General features: G+C 37.7%; 2 protein-coding genes across 4 annotated transcripts in view; both read right to left on the reverse strand.

The window, feature by feature from the left end:
• The window catches only part of FBXO47 (F-box protein 47), a 29,513-nt gene extending 14,556 nt beyond the window's left edge, over positions 1-14,957 (reverse strand). The window contains exons 1-3 of one of the 2 annotated variants that reach the window (XM_081971126.1): positions 14,932-14,957; positions 3,886-3,984; positions 2,231-2,444 (exon numbers count right to left, since the gene is read on the reverse strand). In XM_081971126.1, the coding sequence (XP_081827252.1) occupies positions 2,231-2,444; positions 3,886-3,939 (268 nt within the window). In that variant the 5' untranslated portion in view covers positions 3,940-3,984; positions 14,932-14,957. Of the gene's footprint in view, positions 1-2,230; positions 2,445-3,885; positions 3,985-14,762; positions 14,865-14,931 lie in introns of those variants that run through there. The other variant, XM_081971125.1, reaches the window with a different exon arrangement.
• Positions 14,958-15,904: 947 nt separating this feature from the next.
• The window catches only part of PLXDC1 (plexin domain containing 1), an 85,268-nt gene continuing 77,810 nt past the window's right edge, over positions 15,905-23,362 (reverse strand). The window contains exons 13-14 of one of the 2 annotated variants that reach the window (XM_081970063.1): positions 21,518-21,678; positions 15,905-20,554 (exon numbers count right to left, since the gene is read on the reverse strand). In XM_081970063.1, coding sequence (XP_081826189.1) covers positions 20,444-20,554; positions 21,518-21,678 — 272 coding nt within the window. In that variant the 3' untranslated portion in view covers positions 15,905-20,443. Of the gene's footprint in view, positions 20,555-21,517; positions 21,682-23,362 lie in introns of both variants that reach the window. The other variant, XM_081970062.1, reaches the window with a different exon arrangement.

Raw genomic sequence — 23,362 nt, forward strand, 5'->3', positions numbered from 1 at the left:
GCCACAGGAGAAGCTGAGTCAGGAGTTCCAGATCTACCAGAGTAAGCAGGCAGAACTATCAACTATCAAGGGTTGCTTGTTGTGAGGGGAGGCTGCAGAGGCGAGGCATGGAAGCCCTCCAGGAGGATCACCCGGGGATAGTATGGATGAAGGCACTTGTCCGGAGCTACATCTGGTGGCCCAATATGGATAAAGACATCACAGAGTGGGTTGCCACTTGCAGACCCTGCCAGGAGACATGACCAGCTCCACTCTGGGCAACAGTACGAGAGTGGGAAGCAGCCAAGGGACCACGGTCACGCATCCACATTGACTTCATGGGACGAGTGGAAAGGCAGACGTTCCTGATCGTGGTGGATGCTTACTCTAAATGGCTGGAGGTCATTATCATGCAATCAACCACGGCAAAAGCCACCACCAGAGCTCTCAAGAAAGTTTTCGCGACTCACGGTCTACCCGATACCCTGGTCCCCGACAACGGCCCACAACTGACCGCCAAGATGATGGAGGCATTCCTCGCAGAGCAAGGGATCCGTCATGTTCTCATTGCCTCATTCAATCCGGCGAGCAATGGACAGGCTGAGCGAATGGTGAGGCTCACAAAAGAAATCCTTACCCAAATGGGACCAGGAAGCTGGCAGGAAAAGGTTGACCAATTCCTTTTCACCCAACACATCACCCCCCCCCCATGTGACCAACAACAAGAGGCAAGCAGAGCTGTTGATGGGGAGAAGACTGAGGTCCAGACTCGACCAGTACCACCCGGACTACCTTCCAGAGAACCCCCTGGATTCCGCTCGACCAACCTGGGAGTTCAACATAAACAACCAGGTATTCGCCCACAACTATGCCAGGTACCCGACTTGGTTGGCAGGCCGAATCGTGGCCATTACCGGGTCGAAGTTGTACCAAGTGGAGCTAGAGGGCGGACGAATCTGGAGGAGGCACATTGACCAGCTCCAACACTGCCTGGGGGACTCTGAGGAACCAGGGCGATTGGACCGCACCCACCAGCTCAGAACAACTCCCGGAGAACCCCAGGTCTCTGCCTGGCGGAGCATGCTCAACCGCCAGCTGGGAAGCAGACGTGCAGGAACCGGTCCCACCAAGCCAAGAGATCGAGTGATGACCGTCCAACCCAGGCCGTGAACACGTAGCTGCGTCCAAAGCTGTCCCGCGAAGAAATGGCATCTCAGGAGCCGAAAGAACCAGGGCGGAGATCGACTCGCGGGCCAAGGAGTTCCAGAAGGTTCTTTCCCAGGCAGCCAGAGGAATAGCAGGCTCGCCCGCATCAGCTGAGCTCCCAGGGACAAGTGATCTACGCAGGTCAAGTAGGAGACTGGCATGCCCCACCTACCTGAAAGACTATGTCACCTACGTAGGCCTGGGATTGGACATTGTTCATTCTAGGAGGGGAGGAGTGTTACATATGTACGTATGTTGTTAAATTTACATGTTTTTACATGCTCACCGGGGATTGGTTGTTCAAACCCCGGGAAGTTTAAACAACTATCATTGGCCAGCTGAGCTGCCAGAGCTCTTAATTTACATGTTTTCACATGCTCACCGGGGGTTGGTTGCCCAAACCCCGGGAAGTTTAAACAATTATCATTGGCCGGCTGGGCTGCCGGAGCTCCTTAATTTACATGTTTTCACATGCTCACCGGGGATTGGTTGCCCAAACCCCGGGAAGTTTAAACAACTGTCATTGGCCAGCTGGTCTGCCAGAGCTCTTTAAAAGGCGAGCTCCGGCATCCCAGCCAGCAGAGTGCAGTCACTTACTCTTGCAATAAAAAGTGCTGAAACTCACTCGCGCCTCTCGCTTGCTGCTTCTCGCCTCCCAAGCTCTGTTTTTGCTGGCAGTGACACTGCAGGCTAGTCCTTCGCTGTTTCCAGGGCAGCCCCACGGGCTGGATCTTAGCACCCCAAGGGCCAGATCTGGCCCCCAACCTTGAGTTTGACATCTCTTCTTTAAAGTGTATCCTGGTTACTCACTAATAATGTCTCTGGGGTGCAACTTTTTCACACTGATATTTATCAAAACAGTCATTGTGAAATAGCTATGCTTCTAGTTAAAAGAGCTTCCACAGATACTTCTCCAGCCAAAGAAAGGGAAGTTGAAAAATCCAATGACTTCTTGACTGTCCTTTCATGGACTTAGAATTCCACCCTGAATTTAGATCCCAATTCTACAGTGGCAATGTGGTTGCCTATTTTGCATGTGACTTACCTGAAAGATAGCCCAACATGATTTCAAATATTTCTAAAGGAAATTTTTTGAAATCACCAAGTGTGGGCATAAATGAAAAATATGTTGGCATGGCATTACTACATTTGCTGGATTGTTCGTAACTACAGTGATGTTTTTGATTAGGGGCCAAAGTAGAGCTACTTCTTGTAGGAGATGCGCTCCTCTCTCCTTGCATCGTACTGGTAGATGGATCCTGAAGAAAAACAATTACAATTAAAAAGAGGAAAATAAAATCAATAAAACAACAAAAGTAGGCAGGAAAAGTAGGCAGGATTATGTTTAGTTGCTGCATAAATACAGCACATATAAATGTTATGTCGATGATGTATAAAATTAACATTTTCATGGGATTCCTGGAAAAAAACTGAAAATCAGATTTAGTACAGAATTGGATCATTTAGTCTTAAACTTCTCATTTAGAAATCTAAAACTTCAGAGAATTTGAAACAAGAGAAACAGTGCTCACAAATCAATACATTCTAATTACTTAATTTGAAGAAATGATGCAAATAATGACACTCTTTCAATTCATAATGATAATCAGTAAAACAGCTGTGAAACAGTTTTTATTTAATTTAAAAAAAATGCACACCATGAGAACAAGCATAGCATATCTTCGCAACACTCTAAAGCAGTTATGCTATCTCTCATGCTGAGATAAAAGATGTGGCTTGCTTGAAGACAGTTGTGCTAAAGCACTTTTTGAAAATGTAATTTGAAACATCATCAACTCACAGCAATCACAGTAATCACTCTTAATTGGAAAAGAATCCTTCCAAATATTTCCCCCCAAAAGATTTATGATTGAGGAAATATTCTTCTTTTTCAATTATGTTAGTTTACATTTTTATTTATTTATTCAATTTCTATACCTGCCTACTCAATCGACATTAAGAAACTTACCATTCTGAATCTATAAAACAGGTAAAATAATTAAAAATAATAAACAGCAAAAACATCCAAAACTAAATATGTACAGTAGCCAAGGTAGTTAACTAGCTAACAATAAAGTCAACAAACTGAGCCCACAATATATTCCAAGCCCCAAAATTGGACACAGAGCCAAGTTTTTAAAGCCTTGTGAAAGGTTAACAGGGTTGGGGCCATTGTAATCTCTGAGGGGAAAATATTCCACAAAGAACAGGCTATTTCAGAGAAGGCCCATCTTCTAGTTCTTATTGTCATTACTATTACTATAGATTTAATCTTGAAATAAACCTAGGTCTAAAGTTTATTTATACAAATGTAACCAAATTTTCAGTGTTAAAAAAACAAGCCCAAATATTTTTTTAACTCCAAAAAAATATTGTTATATATATTTTTGCGGGGTCTGAGTATATAAGATTGAGGGAAAAGAAAAAAAGGTGATAAAGTATACTCTGTAAAAGCTATCAAGAATCCCAACTAGTATAGAAACATCTAAGATCTTCAGAGAGATTGTATACTTTTGTGTGGTGAGATATATTCTTTCTTTTTTGTTGTATGTAAATTCTCTTTCTTCATCATCATGATTCTGAATCAATTGGATGCAATTTAAGCATACATACAACTGTCCACCCCCACCACCACCACTTTGTGTGTGAGAGAAAGAGAAAGAGAAAGTGGGGGGGAGAGAGATCGATTGGGCCACCTACCATTTCAGAGTCAGAGTCAGTCGGTTTGGCCTTCCGTTTCTTACTGGATTTCATTCTTTTCGTTATTGATACCCAAAAAGTTGCTTAAATATCCACTACCTTGCTAAGATTTAAGAAAGACATAAGAGAATATCATCAATTTCAATGTACAGGAAGTACTGAATTCCAAATCTTCATATATTATCTCCCTGCATTTATATATTGAGGTGAAACCTTGGAGCTCTGTGTTGATTAACTCACATTGCATGCGACAGTCTTTTATCCCCATTTTTGTGGATTTTATCTCTGTTAGATATAAGAATGGAAGTGTTGTTGAACACTATTCCTCTCTTTGGATCTTCATATAGACATTGATGAAAGGTATTATAGCAAATATTGAAGATTTATGATAAAGTTGTTCAGGACAATCAACAGGAGATGTTGTCATTGTCATATTTGGTTTTTTAAAGAGTTATTTGAGAAATGAGCTAGTCCTAGAATGCATTTTCTATAGTTACATTTGGCTATTTTATTGATTCTTAAAAGTGACATTTTCTTCCTTTTCTGTTTGGTATATAATATTAGAACACTATTTTAGTATTATATACTGCCATTCCTGTTTACAGCACCATCTCAATAATTGTTTTTTTCCTCTCTGAGTGAGTTTTCCAATTTTAGAGACTAAATTTAGCATTGTTCACAAACCGTAGGTTATTGTTCAGCCCTACCAAGTAAATTTGGTAGGTAAAATGAGAAAATATCAACATCACCAGATAAAATGAAATGTATATAATATACACAAATATTTTAGCATTGTTATAGTTATTTGAATCTTACTTTGGCAGCCCTTACTCAGGGTGGAATGTGGATCATTAATTTGTATGAGGCAAAAATGCATATCTACCAAAATGGGGGAGGGGAACATATTGGGCTATCTTAATTTAAAAATTTAATAATGTATATTTAATTAATTTACATCCAAATTCCTCTACAATATTTTAAATAATCTGAGTTTTCTAATCAGAATTATAAAAGTATCATCCTCTGGTAACTTTAGGAATATGAACTTAATTTAATAGGATAAATCAAAATAAAGTGTGAAGTTTGCTGTTTCATAGCATGTAACAGTAAGAATTCCCAAGTACAAAAACTTTAATTCAGAATTAACGAACTGTTATGAAGCACTGTAAGAAATAAAACAATTTCAGCAAGATTTTCATTAAAAAAAAACTTGTCAGTTTTATCATCAATATATTATTTTGTGATCATTTGCAATACAATGGATCATTTACTTCCTCATAGAAATACAAAGAATAAAATATCATTGATATGAAACTCAGAAACTGTTTTCCCATACATGTTAAGTATCCTCTTTTCTTGTAGAATGTTCATTTTGTTTCTATTCCAGAGATGCTCAGAATAATGAATTTCTTCTTTGAAATCATTTGCACCTCACTTTTCATCTTCAAAGGCTTCCAGAATGTTATGTGTCTAAATACAAAGGTTTTATGAAAAAGAATGGCCTCATACTGAAAATCCTGGGTGCGAATATTCACGCAACTGCGGACATTTATTTACCACAGGAACGCTATTTCTCTTAACAATAATTCATCCGAAATAGTAAAGCGTGTTGTTAATTCTCCTTTATATCGCGTTTTGTAAATTTCCCGCCCTCCGCCCCGCCTTCATTGAGCCTCGTAGAATTGCACAATCGTTCGGAAATCTCCCGCCCTCCTGTTCGGCTCCTCCCCGCTCATAAATAATAAGCAGGGTCGTCCGAAGGATGATGGCTTGTCGTGCTTTTGAATACTAATAAATAATTCATGAGAAGGCGGCAGTTCTTCCAGAGGGCGCCAAATGGCCTCTTCCATGCCTGCTTTCCTAAGCGAAGTAACAGAGGAAGCCCCATCGAATCATGGCGTTCTTGAATTTTGAAGCAGGCGTTTCTTTCTTTCTTCTTAACAACCAGGACCAGGGAAATGAAAGTCTTCCTGCCAGACAACTATCTCTGAAATAGCCTTCCTCAGCCGGCTTCTTCGGGTCTGCCGGACCACACAATGCCTATTGCTCAACATATCGGCACCACCCAGAGACGGATTGGTTTTGACGTCAACTTCAGGCTTCATAACAAGAAACAACTTTCTGCATTTGTACTATTGCCTCGACATAATGGAGCATTTTTCAGATCTTTCATGAACACGTGGGTGGAGAGTACGGATTGCATTTACTTTTGATGTCGCCTGCTGAATTATCTTGTCTTCTGATATTCTTTTCTAGTATGGAACGGGCTTTTCTGTAGCAGTGAAAGTCAATTGCAAATGATCATGAATTGTGTGTTAAAGACGCATATCCAGATTTTCCAGACACGTTTTTCTTAAAGTCTAATCTTAGGACACCCGTGGGGGTGTCTCCTAAGACCTCTTAAACCCTAAGGTATGACTTGGAGAAATTTGATAGGTGTTCAAAAAACTTGTCTATAGTAGTACTGTTTAGCATAGAGCCTTTTTGTAAGAGTTAACATTTCCACAATGATTTGTAGATGTCTTTGAAAAACCACTAGAGGTCCCTTCAAACCGAAAATAATGCTGGATTGAGCAAGTCTTAATGGATAGGAATTTGGTTGCCAAATTTAGGTATTATTTTTCTGCAAATGAAAACATTTAAATCAGATGAGGACTGGATGTTGCCTTTCAGTCTAAGTTAAAAAAAACAGCTCAGTGATATTTCTTATCCGGTCTTCTAAGAACCCAACAGATGCACAATGTTCTTTACTGGGAGACATTCCAAAATTCTTGTTCTTATTATATTAATATCCTTTTTTATGGTTGAAAACAACCCAAGAATCCCCCTCTCTAATCTTAGAAAAATACATATAGTGTGAATTTACCTGGAAGCAAAGTAAAGACTAAGTTTTTAGGCAAGAATTTATGCTACAATGCCAGACACCAATTGAACTTCCAAGAATTTAATATTATTATTATTCTATAATTCTTTTTATTCTAACATAAATGCATACACATAAAAATTTATTCTTGTTATGTAAACAGGTTTCACAGAATCTTTGATTCCGGTAAGAATTTCTACAATATTCTACAATATTAAAACACAGATAAATTTATAGAGGTACATTTGAATTGCTTTTTAAAAGAAATCTGTGTTATATCTTAAAATAAGATCATTTATGGAATGTTTCTGACAGTTAATGATTGGGATTATTATCTGCCATGTAGAGTCACACTGAGGTTTATTGCAGCATTTTGCAGATTTTCAGATTATTTATTTACTTAGTTATTTTGATTATCTCCTTTTTGTGTTTATGTACTTGGTTTATGCTGTTAGGGGAATCTCTTAGCAACTAAGCTGGCCCCTGTAACTCTTGGATATTTTCCTTGCCGATTCTTGTCCTGATTCTTTAAAGGTTTTCAACACAAACCAGAAACAACACAAATGCCTGTTGGAAAAATCCCTGAATCATAGTAAACACACATCTTATATCACAGAAGATGAATGTTTCCCAGGGAAACATCAGTTATTCAACATTTTGCATGAATACTTATTTTACTGCAGGTTCATTAAGTGGCTATTTATTACAAGAAGAACTCCATTTTCTGTTTTCATGCAATAAAACTATCGCAATTTCTATATGAAGTATAAAGTATAAACTATGACCTAAACATAATTGCATTATCAGTTTTCAGTTGATAACTGTTCATCAGTCCTGTATGTTTGCTTGGAGAAATTTTCTCTTGTTCCTCCTTACAGAATAGCTTCAGTTCAGGAATATTAGTAGCTTCCTCATAAGAATTGTCCATTTGGCGTCATTCCACAACATTTCTATAGGATTATAGAAATGGCTTGGACATTGCAAAAAATTAGCGTGCTTCTGCTTTAACTATTTTTTAGCTGTGGAACTGCAGGATCTATTTTCTCTTGAACTTCAATTCCTGCTTGATACCCTAACATCTTCCTGCACAATTTGCTGAATTAATCCAGGACGGCAAGCCATTTTGGTCTAACAAAACAGGCTCAAAACATGATACTGCCATCACTATGCTTTGCAAATGGGATAAAGTTCTTAAACTGGAATGTAGCTTTTGCTTTTTGCCAAACTTAATCCTTTTCATACAAGATAAAAAGTTCTATTTTTTAAAGAGAGAGAGAGAGAGATTAATAGTTGGAAGGGACTAATAGGTCATCTAGTCCAACATCCCCTCCCCTCAAGCAGGAGACCCTACACCATTTCTGACAAATGGCAGTCCAATCTTTTCTTGAAAGTCTCAAGTGATGAAGCTCCCACAACTTCCAAGGCCAGCTGTTCCATTGGTTAATTGCTCTCACTGTCAGAAATTTCCTTCTTATTTCTAGGTTGAATCTCTCCTTGGTCAGTTTCTATGCATTATTCCTTGCCTGGCCTTCAGGTGCTTTGAAAAATAGCTTGACCCCCCTCCTCTCTGTGGCAGCCCCTCAAATATTGGAACACTGTTATCATGTCTCCCTGGTCCTTCTCTTCATTAGACTAGCTCATCTCTCCACTGGACATTATTCCAATTGTACTCTGTCTTGTCCACATGAGCTTTTGCTCACTATAGAATTGACAGCGACATTATTTGGAGAATACTGACTTTCTCCTTGCAATTCTGCCATGGACACCATTGTTCAATGTTCTTCTGATGATGGTCTCATGAATATAGGCCTTTCCCAACCCAAGAGAAGCCTTAGGCATTACCCTGGGATTCTTTGAGAAATCTGAAGTATTAAACAATTTGCTTTGGGTGTGATCTTGACTGGTTGACCACTCCTGTGAAGGTAACAATGGTGTTGAATTGCCTTTTTGTACCTAATGTGCCTGATAGTGGACTGCTGGTATCCAAACTCTTTGGAAATAGTTTGTAATCTTTTCAATCCTAGTCAGCATCAACAATTGTTTTTGGAAGTCCTGAGAAATCTTCTTGGTTCAAGCCATTGCCCATTTTCACATATCTGTGCTGTTAACAGCAAATACCCAACGTTCTATTTTACACAGTATCTCCCACACTCACATTACTGTATATTATATACAATATATTATAAAAACATATTATATATGTTGAACTCTACTTCATGGTCATTTAACTATACTTTTCCCTCAACATTTTACAATGCCGACAATATTCTGTTGCAATATGTTGCCAACTCCCTAGCTATTATTGAAAACCATTTTTTAATATTTTGATTTCAGGGAAGGATACCTCTACAATGTTTTTTTGTCTGTATGTGGGAACTTTTTTTCTGTTAGCCCTGATGAAATAGCATCTTGCAGCATCCTGTCAGGAGAAATGCTTTTGAAAAACAGAATATCTGTGGTGCATAAGTATTGGTGGGTGGAGAGAACTAGTATAAATGTCATAAACCTTTCTGGGTGTTTTCTTTCTTTCTTGTTTTTAATGAAAGAAAGCCAAAACACTGTTTATTATTTAAAAGAAATACTGGTAGCTGGACTGGGACAGTAAACTCGGTTATTGGATGATCTGCATGGAGAGAATAAACATTGCTTTGATGGCAGTGTTTACTTTCAAGCTACTGGATTGTTTGGACTGAGCAACGATTGGCCAAGGAGGCTGTAATGAGCTCCAGACTCACAAGTATCTAGAGAAGTTGAAATCATATGTGGAAAGTTATTTTTTTTATTAAAATATATTTCTTATACTATCTCTATCTTCCTTAAACATTAACAGAATCCCATGTCCCTAGGTAATTGACAGTCAAGCTGAAATTAAATTAATTGAGTAAAAATATGGGGAAAACGTTTAGTCAAACTTCCTTCAACTCTCCCCAAGTAAGTTACCTAGACTAATCCACACTTCAAAGAAGAAGGTCTATAACATAGATTGAGTTATTTAAAACTGTCTCCCACCAGAACTGCATATTCACTAGGATAAACATCACAGATAACATGCACCTTACTCAACTTCCACGCCGTACAAAAAAATTGCTGCTTTTCTATAAAAAATAAATGACTTCTGTATCCCGTTTGTAGCCCACCTTTCAGGAGTGTACCCCTTGCCCTCTGAAAGAAGCCAACTCTTTTCCATGCAGCCGTTTGGCATCTTTCTTGCAAAACCCCAGCTTGGGACCCTCAAATTCTCTGCACAATTGGTGCCCAATGAAGTGGGGTTTTTTTTTTTTTTTGCAAAACTAACAAGCCAACAGACTGAGCCCAGCTGACATCAGACCATTTTGTCTGGCAGGGTTCTGTTCCTGCACTTTGCCCACTTTGGCGAGGACAGTAAAAGACTCTGGAGGTTCCCTTTGAACCCCAGCAGCTGCTTGAAAAGGAGATATTCGATGAGTACCTTAAATTTCTGTGTTTATGCCTAGGGAGTGATAGGGTGTGTGTGTGTGTTTCTCTACATCTTCCTCCCACTGCAGCTGGATTTACTCTGTCACTCTTACTTACACCCAAATTTCTGCGACCTATCTCTGGCTGTCACCAGGAAAGCAAGGGAGTGTGACAAGAGTTCATAGAATGCTTGCAGATCATGAAAGATTTAGGTGTGTGAGCAAAATCTGAACTCTGACTTCGGCAGTCACCAGCCTGATCTGTGTGTGTGTGTGGGAGCCATAATTTAGAAAGGAGAAGCCCTTACTCTGCATAAGAAGAGTCCTCCCAGGCACGGAGCCTGAAAGCTGTGGGTGGAAGGTGGGAATGGAAGGACCCTTACTCTTTACTCTTCGAGGAAAGTCCTCTCAAGTGTGAGTCGCTTGGGAACTTTCAGTGGAAGGAGGGACCGTTAATCATTGGTGGGAGGGAAATCCTCCCCAACAAGGAGTCTGTAAACTCTCCGGCAGAAAAGGAAAAGATAGCGGAGCTGCTAACTCACTAGGAGGTAGCCACAGGTGTGGCTGTGGCTACCCAAAACAGTTCAGGGACACGCATATGAGATAGGAAGTGGGAAATTCCGCTTTGGAGATTTTGCCAGTTTCCCCATTGGGGACATTCCTTGGCATAGGGGAAAACTACCTGTCAAGGTGGGGATGAAAAAAAAGTTATGCACAAAAATTATGTAGGGACTGGACTAAAATCAGAAATGAGTCTAATTTGGCCAGCAAAGATACTTTTGATTATTAAAAGAAGAAAATGAAATGCCTGGCCATGGTATGTAAAATGTGAGAGACCTGGATCTTTTCTCTTTGTAAGAAATACAGCCTTTGTGTATGTATTATATGTATATTGTGCTTTTACATTTTTAAGTAAGAAAAGTTAATATAAAAATATTGCTTAATTATGCTGTTGATTGATGATCCTCTAAAGGAAACATATATAAAACAATATAAATTTTCTTTAGTTTCTCCACTTTACTGGGCTAACAACCAGATGGCTTGCCTTAAACGATAAGAAAATTGGGGGGGGGGGGGATGAAGAGTGTTTAATTACATTTCTCTCTGCAGCCTATTTTGACCATTTGCAACTGCTAAACATTTCTTCCTTCTAAATCTCTTTAATGACTGAAATAAGCTATGGGGAATAAAGTCTATGGAGCTTCTCAATCATCCAGGTCATGGTTGTCCCAAAGATGCTTTTTTTCTAAAAGGCAATTAGACACTTTTTTGATTTCTTTTTTCCTTTGAAAACATTTTGTTTCTCCACCAAGAAACTTCTTCAGTTCTAACTGAAAGGAGGGAATGCCAGCAAAGCAATGTGGGAGAAACCCTTTTTCACCTTTTCTTTCCTTTTCTTATCCTGTCCCCCAAGAAATTTCAACATGTAAAAAACAAGAAAAAAGTCAAGGAAACAATTAGTGCATTAATGGGAGAAAATGGCAAGAAGGTGACACGGAGCAGGAAGAAAGCAGAACTACTTAACTAGCTTTTTGCGTCTATCTTTACATAAAGGGGGGGGGGGAATAGTTCAACACATCAAACAAAATAACAAAAACCCTACCATAAATTGCAGATTAGGAATACAAATCATAATAAGCAAGAAAATGATAAGGGAACACCTAGATTAATTCAAACCACTAGGACCAGGTGGATTTATAGAATAATAAAATTGGAAGGTACCTTGGAGGTCATCTAGTCCAACTCCCTGTCTAAGCAGGGAAACCTATAACATTTCAAACAAACAGTTTTCCAATCTTCTTAAAAACCTCCACTGTTGGAGTACTCACAACTTCGGGAAGCAAGTAATTCTGTAATGTGAGAGCTACCTCCAGCTTTTATACCAAAGCTCAGGAAAGGAATATATAAATTACCCACAAACATTGGTAGACTTGGGTACAATTGAGGAGAGTTTCTTTTAAGTTCTAGAGAAAGCAACTGTACAATGTGCTCAAACACTGAAAAATTAGACATTGGGAAATGAGCCTCTGTTGAGTTGTGAGTTTGCAGTTTCTTTTAATTAGCACATATGATAACAAATAGCAAGCAGTAAGTTAACCAGGAATTTAAAAAAAACCAAGCTAGCTCAAATCAAGATTGAATTATCCCCAGGATTGGCTTCCCCTTCTTTTGAAAGTTTCCTTTTAACATTGACGAATTACAGAAAGGAAGACATATTTGACTAAAACACATTAGATTTTCAAAATAGAACTCACTTCAGAATAACAGAATTAGGGACCTTGGAGGTCTTCTAGTCCAACCCCCTACTCAAGCAGGAGATCCTACGTATTTCAAACAAATGATTATCTAATCTTTTAAAATGTTTCAGTGATGGAGCACCTACAACTTCTGGAAACAAGCTGTTCCATTAATAGTTCTCAGCCTCAGTTTCCTTAGTTTTAGTAGGCTCTTGACTTAATTATTTTCCATCCATTGCTTCTTATTCTGCCTTCAGTGCTTTGGAGCATAGTTTGATTCCCTCTTTGTGGCAGCCCCTTAGATACTGAAACATTGCTATCATGCCACTCTAGTTGTTTTTTATAAACTAGACATACCCAATTCCTGCAACCATTCTTCATATATTTTTAGCAACATTGAAAGGAAACTTTCAAAAGAAGAGGAAGCCAATCCTAGGGATAATTCAATCAACCGTGACCTGAGTTACTTTGTTTTTTTTTAAATTCCTGGTTTACTTACTGCTTGCTGTTTGTCATCATATGTGCTAATTAAAAGAAGAAACTGCACAACTCAACAGAGGCTTATTTCCCAACTCTAATTTTTCAGTATTTTTACTAATGTGCTGTTGCTTTCGCTAGAACTTAAAACTCTCCCCAATTGTACCCAAGTCTACCAATGTTTGTGGGTAATTTATATACACCTTTCCTGAGTTTTGGTAAAATTTGAGGCAAAGCTGGAGGTAGCCCTGCTACAACGAATATTAAAGTTAATGCTAACTCTACTCTGTCTCTGTAATTGTGAAGAAACTGTATTGTAATTGATGAATGGCATGCAAAGCTGCCATGCATACAACTTTGATTGTTATAATTGTACTTTACTTGTAAAAAAGCTAATGATTTGTAATTTTATGTAGAAATGGAGATTTGAGAAAAGAATGCAAGTTTTAGAAGAAATTAAAGGAAAGGTCTAGATAGGATGTAAGAAGGAAGCAAGAGAAACTTTATATATGGTCATTGTTTAAGAAATATGATTCAGAAGATTTGAAGCATATGTTGTGTATTAAGATTTGAGTGATTTTGCATTTTAGTGTGGATTTATCCTTAATAATGCATTTGGAACGTTAAAACAGGTGATTAATTGTTGTATTAAATATGTACTATGTAAGGCCACACTTGGAATACTGCATTCAGTTCTGGTCACCACGATGTAAAAAAGATGTGGAGACTCTAGAAAGAGTGCAGAGAAGAGCAAAAAAGATGATTAGGGGACTGGAGACTAAAACATTTGAAGAACGGTTGCAGGAACTGGGTATGTCTAGCTTAAGAGAAAGAAGGACTAGGGGAGACATGATAGCAGTGTTCCAATATCTCAGGGGTTGCCACAAAGAAGAGGGAGTCAAACTATTCTCCAAGGCACCTGAGGACAGAACAAGAAGCAATGGGTGGAAACTAATCAAGGAGAGAAGCAACTTAGAACTGAGGAGAAACTTCCTGACAGTTAGAACAATTAATCAGTGGAACAGCGTCCCTCCAGAAGTTGTGAATGCCCCAACACTGGAAGTCTTTAAGAAGATGTTGGATAGCCATTTGTCTGGAACGGTATAGGGTTTCCTGCCTAGGCAGGGGGTTGGACTAGAAGACCTCCAAGGTCCCTTCCAACTCTACTATTGTATTGTATTGTATTGTATTGTATTGTATTGTATTGTATTGTATTGTATTGTATTGTATTGTATTGTATTGTACTTGGCTTTCTGTTGAAGCCCAGGAAAGGAAGGTAAACAAATTTGTGAAGAAACCTAGTTTGGTCTACTCATTAAGAAACCAGGCTTATGACTTCAAGTCCTACCTTAGCCATAAAAACCAACTGTATGATTGTTTTCTCTCACCCCTTGGAAGAAGGCTTATTTTTACTTTCCTAAGCACTATTGCCTAATCTGCTGTGTTGCTTCCATTTGTATTGGATTTGTATTTCAAACTCCATTGAATTTGTATTTCAGCCTCTGTCAGTAATTCCATCATCTACCTCACACAAAAGCATTTCAGCATTGTCTCAATGCAGGCTAATAAGAAAAAAAAAGGCACATGACTTTTTTACCTGTGTGTTTTACTTTAACATTCCTAAATGGGTCATGAGACCACTTTGTCCAGGGCTTCTGATAAGGAGGGAGAGGGGGGAAAAGTTTGGCAATATATAATAGAGCTTCACGGACAGACATAGTCTATCTGAAACAAGAAATACCCCCCCCCCTCTAAAAAAAACATTTAGCTCTGGAAGCAGTTCAGAAAATACATTCTCATGTACTGTACTAGCTCTCCAAGTTCTCATTCTGGAAAATTATTAAGAAATGGGAAAGTATTAAATACCTTTGCAGCTCAGTTAAAGGATGACCCAACCTTAAGCTATACATGAATACAATAAGCCTATCATAAAATGGGGTCTTCCTTTCTGCAACAGAGAACTTCCTATGCGTTGCTACAATTTGCTAATTCTCCTGCTATATATTTCCTACAGTAGGGAAAAAACCCAGCCTACCAGCGTCAGTGTCAGCCTACGTTGCATAATGAAGTAATTAAGTAATTAAGCCTAATAAGGCTCAAAAGCCAAAAGCCAAAATGCTAGTTTTAATCAAACAACTTAAACTATTACTTAACCAACTTAAATCTGGAACTTTTTCCATCTCTTGCATTGTAAATTCACCTTTTGGGAATCTGTTTAAACTCTGGGATTGAACCATTTGCAGGTATTATATGTAGGGTTCTTTAGGTTCTGGTATATATTTCCTTCAGATGACATTTTCCTGGACCTTGTGGCAAAAGGGACAAGAGCCCAAGTCAGGGGACTTATTAGATTCTGAGATCATAAACAATCCAAACCAGTCACAACACTTTTCATTTGTGAAGTCTCTTTAACTGTTCACCTGTGTCCTGATGACCACAGGTCATCAAAGTAGTAGAAGTCACTTTGAGATCAAGCCATCCTGAACTCCAGTCAATGATTTGTTGACCCTAACTCAGACCATGCCTAGCAAGAGAACCTTTCTCCAAAAGAAGGTTTGTACATCTTATGTGTGAACCTGCTTTCTTGATGGTGGAAATAACTGAGAGCTACAGAAACAGACTTGAAAAATCCCTAATGACTCATTAGGTATAGATGACTGTTGAGTATTAATAGAATCCTGGCTACCCCACAATAATAGCTAATGATTATCTTTTCATTCAGTAGCCTTCAATAGGAACCTATCGGCAGAAACTGCAGTCACTTCAGGACCAGTACTCCAAGTTAAGAAGCAGCATTGGATTTGGTTAGCCTTCAACGATTAAACCACTTGCCTGACTTTCTACTGTACTTCTTCCTGCTAATCAGATGCCAAGACCAATCAACACTTCAGCTACAGGATTTCCACAAGTTTAACAGCCATACAACTGATTGAATTCATACTAGGATTCATACTATATTAGGTTAGTGGAACAGGGGGGAATGGTGTAAAAAATGGGTATTTGTCTGTATGTTTGTAATTATTGGTATGTTTTAATATGTGTATTTATTATTGATGTACCATGTCACAAAAACCGGGTAGACAAGACTTTGGTGAACTTCATCGGGTGAATCTCTAGGGAATACTTGCTGAAAATTGGACATGGCAGGTTGTGAAGGTAGTAACTTGTTGGGATAATTGGCCTTGTATTGACAGTTTCAAATAATTTCTCTCCTAAAAAAATTCTTGCTCCATAAAACAGAGGATTGCATAGTTTGGAGCATGTTAAGCAAGAGAACCAACACTACACTATTGTTTTCTAAATGAATCCCTATTGTATGCTTGTTACTCTATAACCTTCCTTTTTACATCTAACAAATATCAGTTCCTTTTTCCCAAGCAAACATCTTTCATAAGGAAATCTAGTTGACAGTTCACCATAGGCCCAAAAGAAGTCAGCTTCATGAAAATTCAGATGAATCAAAATATGATTTCCCTGATAACAAAAAGTATGCAACAAATGGTCAAAGTGTAGATTTTAGTTTAATTGCATTGGAAGTTATTCACACACATTATGAATGACGGAGTGGCTATGCAATCATATTTGATGTAACAGAAATCCATCCGAAGATCAGTCACAATTTTGGTTTTTTGTTCTGAAATTTGAAGCAATCTGAAAAGTATTTTAGCACTTAATATTATGTATTATTGTAGTATCAACATTGCATTCCATGCAAATAATCCATATTAAACGCTTTGCCTGAAGCTTTCCTACTTCATCTTTCCCAAAACAGAAATATACTATAAATTCAAGTATGTAGAAAGAAATTAGGCCTTGCATTGCTATGAGATAAATAATATTAACTGAAAGGATTTTTATATACAGAGGGAGTTGCTGCAAGGGCTCGTTATAGATCAGATATGCTCAACACATCCAAATTTGGCAATTTCCATGAACATGACCTCTAGCTACCTATATAGTTCCAAGAGATGCATGACCTGGCCTTACACATTATGCTAACCCATGGTGTAACAGTATAATAACACAACTGATAGTGGCTGGGTTTGTATAACATAGTAAAATTAAATAATATGATCTGTAGATCACAATGGCTGAGTTCATGCAACATGCTAAGCAAAACCGAACTTTTACCATTATGTGTGAAATCAATCTCAGAGTAACTTCAGAATCTTTAATCAATATTATGATGCATACATTCACATGTTGCACTAAACCAAAATGCATATTTTTGGTTTAGCATACTATGAATCCAAACTCTATAATTTGTAGATTGTGGTTTATGGCTTAGTATTTTGTGATTTATTTAATGAATCATGGTAAAACAAACTATGAGTTAGTGTGATATTTTAGCAAAGGAACAAAGTACTTGATTTTACATTTTGAACTTGAAAACAAGAAATTGCCCCCAAACAGTTTTATAAAACATTCGTGTAAACCAGTATTGAGTGGAGTTAAAGGAAGATAGTTTTTCTCTGTTTCTAATTGCATCCTTTTGATTGTGAGACATTTTTTTCAAAAACAGATGTGTGCAATTTTTAGGCCTTGTGTTCTCTCTTGTACCTCTTTACAGAAGCATTCTAACAATTGTGATTAAATAATATATTTAATTATAAGTTCTTTATAAATATTTTCCAAGATGAGAATTTGAGATACATTATTTTATATTTGGTTTTTATTGTTGCTACTTTTCTTTTATCTTTTTAAAAATGTTCAGCAAAGGTACATAAAATACTGGTAATAGCTCCAATTTCATTGTAGCATTTTCTTCAATTTTGCATTGCAGTGCATTTAATTACAATTAAAGTTTGTTCTTGAAGAAACCCCTTAGACAGAAAAACTCAGTCAAACCTTAGAGTCAGGAAGCAGTATGCAAAAAAAATTGATATAGGATGCATCCCTACATGTAAAATTAGCGGTGATTTCCTCTCTTGTTCCACCTTTAACTAAGAGCATGACACATTTATTTTCAGTATGTGCAATCTCTCCATGCAATATGGATAGTGCAAAGCGTGGGTGTCAAACTCATGGTGTCACATCGCCATCACGTGATATATCATGGTGGTTTTTCCCTTTGTGGAACTGGAGTGGGTGTGACCTGGGTGTGACACATCTGGCCTGTGGGCTGCCAGTTTGACACCCATGGAAAGTATTTAATATCTCTGGGCTAAAGTACAGTAAGTTATCTTTAAGATATGACATGCATCAACAAATAAGTTTGGTTAAGTTTCTGGTAGTTAATTCAATTAACATCTAATGGATTAGCAATGTACTGTCCCTGCTTTTCTCTTTTCCCTGCATATAGCAGCCAATATATAAAGTATAAATGGGAAATTCAAAATGTGATGAAAGTTATGTCCATATGAAATTTTACCTGGAATAAAGGGAGGAGATGTGTGTTGTAGTCTACTAATTTGTATTACTGTAATGTAAGTGGACAGCGTTTCATATTTATGCTCTCCAATTCTGGATTGATAACCAATGTACGTTATATCTCCTAAATCTCGTTTTAGAATTAAAACAAGGCAGGATTTAGTGGGATAGAGCTGACTATTGGAAGATAACAAAAATAGTATAGATTACTTTTTCCAAATCAGGGAGAAAAATCAGAACTCCTTATGTACCAATGGATGAATTAAAAATGTCTCAGCCAATCAGTGTTCCTTTGCCAGCCAGCAGGGAAAACAAAGCAAGCTTTGGGGGAGGGGGGAGATTGCATCTGAACAAAAAGAATAACATTTGGGCATTTCGTGTTTTTATGATGTCAACAAGCCATTGAACGGATTATTCTGCTGTACTGTGGTAGTCTTTTTACTCCAGTTCTGACATTCAGCCATTTTATTGGGTGGCAGACAGGACAAAGCAAATATTCCTGCTAATGATTGTATAATATGTCCGTGCAAGGTAAAATAGTGCTGTTTATACAATAATATTCACTACTTGTAAATGGGAATTCCCTTCTTGGCAAAACCTTAGGGATGTTACAAAGCCAGTACTTTGTCCAATGCTAAACCACTAGGATCACCTATATGCCATAGAGTCAATCTAATCAATTATTCTGAGTTTGATTCCCATCTGGATGTAGTGTGTTTTGGAATGCATTGTTCATGGAACAGCAAATAGTTTAACTGAGAAATAGTTTGCAACACTAAGATCTCTTCTATCCTTTTAGAGATGCAGTTACTCACTTATATAAGGGAAAATAGGAAATTGAGCAAAATCCAAAGAATCATGCAATTTCCAAAACGTTTTAAAAAAATAAATATCCACAATTTAAAATGAGCCTGGAAATCATCCTTATACTTGCAATCCTGATTCCTACCTTCGGTATCATTGTTAATTGAAGTGGAAATTGAATTAGAAGAAAAATGAAGAAATGGACATATAAAAAAATAAATTTCTAGTCAGAAGTTTCACAAATTTAGTATTTCCTTCATGAAAATAAACATGTCTGCATCCTGTTGAGAAAATTCTCCGCTTGTTTTACAGATATCTATGTCCACATTTGGCTTTTAAGCCTTTAGAAAGAATACAAAGATAACTAAATGTTAGAACAATTCATAGCAGAAGTCATATGAGTTTGCTTGGTACAGAGTTGATACATATTTTATCTTCTGACTAGTTCAATGGCAGGTAGAGAAAATTACTGTCAATAGAAATGCCTTTAATTAACTTCCTCCCCTTTTGGCTAATTGTATGTCACTATTCCATATAAATATGAAGGCTGCATTTCAGGCCCAGCCCAAACTGAGATGCTTCTTTCAATAACTAAGGTGAGAAGACTGAAGTGTTGAAGAGTTCAAGTCAGACCAGCTGTTCCATGGTTCTCTAATTTAAAAACCCCTTCATATCTTTCAAGGAAGTTTAGCAGGATATCTTCAATCTTAGCTAGAAGGTTATATTTCCCTCTTTCCTAATCTGTATTTGAAGGAGGAAAACAGTTGCACACATTATTTTGGCATTGTACATTTATGATTAGAATCAGAGATGGTATTCAGCCAGTTCTGACAGATTCTGGAGAACCAGTAGCAGAAATTTTGAGAATGGGGAGAGAATGGGGATTTTGCAGTATCCTTCCCCTGCCATACCCACAAAGCCACACCCACAGAACTGGTAATAAAATTTTTTGAATCCCACCACTGGTGAGAATGCCTACAAAAGGTGGGTTAGGCAAAGGATATTTCCCATAGTCCATAATATCTGTGGATGGCTACACCTGACAATATTCATGCAAGCTAATCAGGTACTATTAACTTCTGCAGCAAAGTCATAAATTTTCTTGATGTTTTACCCGGCAGCCCTATGCCACGTGTGTCTGTCTTTTTAATCTTTTCAGACTTAATTTATTTTAATTTTATTTATTTATTATGAAATTTATTTGCCACCCATCCCATTTCAAAGCTCTTAATTTATCCATTCCAATCCTCCCTTTGGGCTTCTTTTTAATTTTGCTTGTTTTTCTCTCCCCCCCACCTTGTCCATCACAAAATAAAACAGTAGATGGGAGATTCTTAATTAAAAGTATAGAAGCAATAAAGGAGGTATATTCTTTAGCACTGATCTGCTTCAACAAAACTGTCCTTTTCCTGACCAGATGGCTCTACTTCAGTGTAAGGTGAGCGGTTTCTGAACTTCATGGTAGGCCACTGATGTGGTCTTCGCTGTAGTGCAAAAAGAAAGAGAAAAGTTTCAATTTGAGAAAAGGAAGTTTTTTGTTAAAAAAACACACCCACACTCCACCCACAAATTTCTATCTGCTTGCTTTTTATCATGGCTTACTAATTGCAGTTCTCACCCTCCAATGTTCAATGTTGTACTAGTCTTCTAAAAAGTGTTAGGAAGTATTCCTTCTCCTGTGTCATCTTTACCACAACACTATGTGGTAGACCAGGTTAACGTCTCCTAGAAAATTTTATCTGAATCTGCTTTTCCCCTGGATCTTAACTGAATACGCCAGCCATTGTATAACACAAAATCTTAATCAAGGGTGCAGTTGGGTTTGGGGAGAATTTGGATAAAATGCTTTCTGCAGTTACTGACATACTCTCAGTCATTTTATTTTCTAGCTTTGCTTCCTTCCAAATCCTTTTCTCCAGATTCTTTTTTCCTTTTTTAACTTTTGAAAGAATCACAAAGTGTTGTCACTCCGCCCCCCTACTTTTAACATTTCTCCACAAACCTAAAGAGTGGGAGAAGGAAGGGTTAAAACAAGTCCTGTTTTAATTTAAGCAACTTTTGTGCTGTTAAATTTGCATACCATGCACCCAATGATTCAAAGTACAAAATTGTTATTGCTCTGAAGCACATTGAAGTGGAAAAGACAGGACACAAAGGAGAGACTCTCGGGACCAGTTTAAGTGATAAAGCCTTTACAATACTGGCCATTCATTTTGCCTTTAAAATTCTTCTACTTTGCAAAATGAAAAAGAGGTTTGTTTGTTTTTATCTTGTCCTCTCTGCAGAGATTCCGGGCAACACCAAAGGTTCTATATACAATAGATTGCATATATCCTGTGGGATGAATAGTATTGCTCCCCCCAACTGCTCTAAAATATTTCTAATTCTTAATAAGTCCAGCTTTTTAGCAAGATAAAGTATAAACAAGGGACTTCTCTTAAGCTCACCTCAATGAAGAACAAAGCAGCACTTGAAGTAGGATTACTGGTGATATAGATGCCAGCAAGAATAATAGCAGCAATCAGAAGAACTGTGAGGAGGATTCCAACAATTGTTCCTGTATGGATTTGGGATCCCCCCTTTTTTGTAGGAACATGATCTCTCAAACCTTCTGGGAAGATTATTAAAAGGAATGGGAAAAGAGAAAGAGTGAGACTTCATAATTCACTTCTCAGTAGTGGCTTTGGAATATCTTCTCCTCTACCATTAAGTCCAAAGAGCTCTAAGGCTGTTTATTTTTTGATCAACAAGTTAAAGCTATTCTGTTTGAATTAGATATTGATATTGTTCATGAGCACCTTCTTTATTTACTGATTTATGTTTTGTGGTTTTTTTTGTATTTAATATTTTATCTTATTGATACATTCCTAGAGTCTGTTAGTATTTATATTTATCTTCCTATTTAACAATTTTAACTGTTCAATTATTTATTTTTACATGATGTATTTCTTGTATGGACTGTACACCACCCCCAGTCCCTTTCGGGAGAGGGGGCGGTCTATAAGCGCTCAGTAAATAAATAAAATAAAATAAAGTACAGGATATAAATCATGGAAATCAATAAACCAACAAACCCTTCGTGGAGTTTCTACATTGTGCAAAATGAAGATAAAGCAAAGACATCAGGGGTGTTATTCAGCAGGTTCTGACTGGTTCTGGAGAACAGGTTGTGGAAAATTGAGTAGTTCAGAGAAATGGTAAATATCACTTCTGACTGGCCCCACCCCCATCTATTCTCTGTCTCCTGAGTCCCAGCTGATTGGGAGGGAATGGGGATTTTGCAGTAACTTTCCCCTGGAGTGGAGAGGAAATGGAAATTTTACAGTAGCCTTCCCCTGCCACACCCACCAAGCCATGGCCTCCAAGCCATGCCATGTCCACCAAGCCGTGTCCACAGAACTGGTACTAAAAAAAAAATTGAATCCCACCACTGACACATTATAGTTAGCATGATGTATGAGCAAAACCAGTGACTGACAATAGTGGGACATCGACCTGATTTATAGGGTTAATTCGGCCTATGCAAGAACACACAACGTTCCAAGGGAAGTTCATATTAAATTTCTTAGAAAAACTACAAGAGATGAAGTTCTAGGAGCTCAAAGGGGAGGACCACTAAAATATAAAGATAAAGAAATAACCATTCTTAAACAGATCCCAAAGAAAGTAAGAGATAATAGAAGGAAATATTCCTTCTTAGCAAAATATATATATAATAATGGGGTCTGGTTTAGATGGCTATTTCCAGAAGGCATGCTGATTTTTTGGGAGGGGAGTAGAATTAGAATTCACACACCAGTGGAAGCAGAGGCTTTCGCTAAAAAACACAGTGCTCTTTTAGGTGAAATGGGGGATGTTACACAAGAAACAAGGGAGGGAGGGGCTGAGGCTCAGCCAGTGGATGGGAGAGAGGATGCAACAGCTAGAAGACTCAGATCACAAAAGTGACTTGGAACACTATTGCAATTGTTGCTACAATGTATTTTTATGGAAGTGATACAAAACAAATGATTGAAACATACTGATGATTTTGTGTCAAATTTAAAACTGCTAATACTTAGATAAATGCTGATATTTTTCTATCATTGTTTGTAAAAGTTGCAAGACCTGAGGGGGCTTCTCCCCCCCCGCAGCTGTCAAAATGTTTTATAACCCTATAACCCTTTTTCCTTGAATTTTTTTTAAAAACCAATAAAAATTTGAATAACAAAAATAGTTCCCTATAGTTTTAGGCAATATTTTGTTCCATTATTAACTGGAGAGAATGCCAGGGATTAAAAATGGTGTGGTTG

This window comes from Natrix helvetica (assembly GCF_964273705.1).
Source record: "Natrix helvetica genome assembly, chromosome: Z".
Taxonomy (NCBI): domain Eukaryota; kingdom Metazoa; phylum Chordata; class Lepidosauria; order Squamata; family Natricidae; genus Natrix; species Natrix helvetica.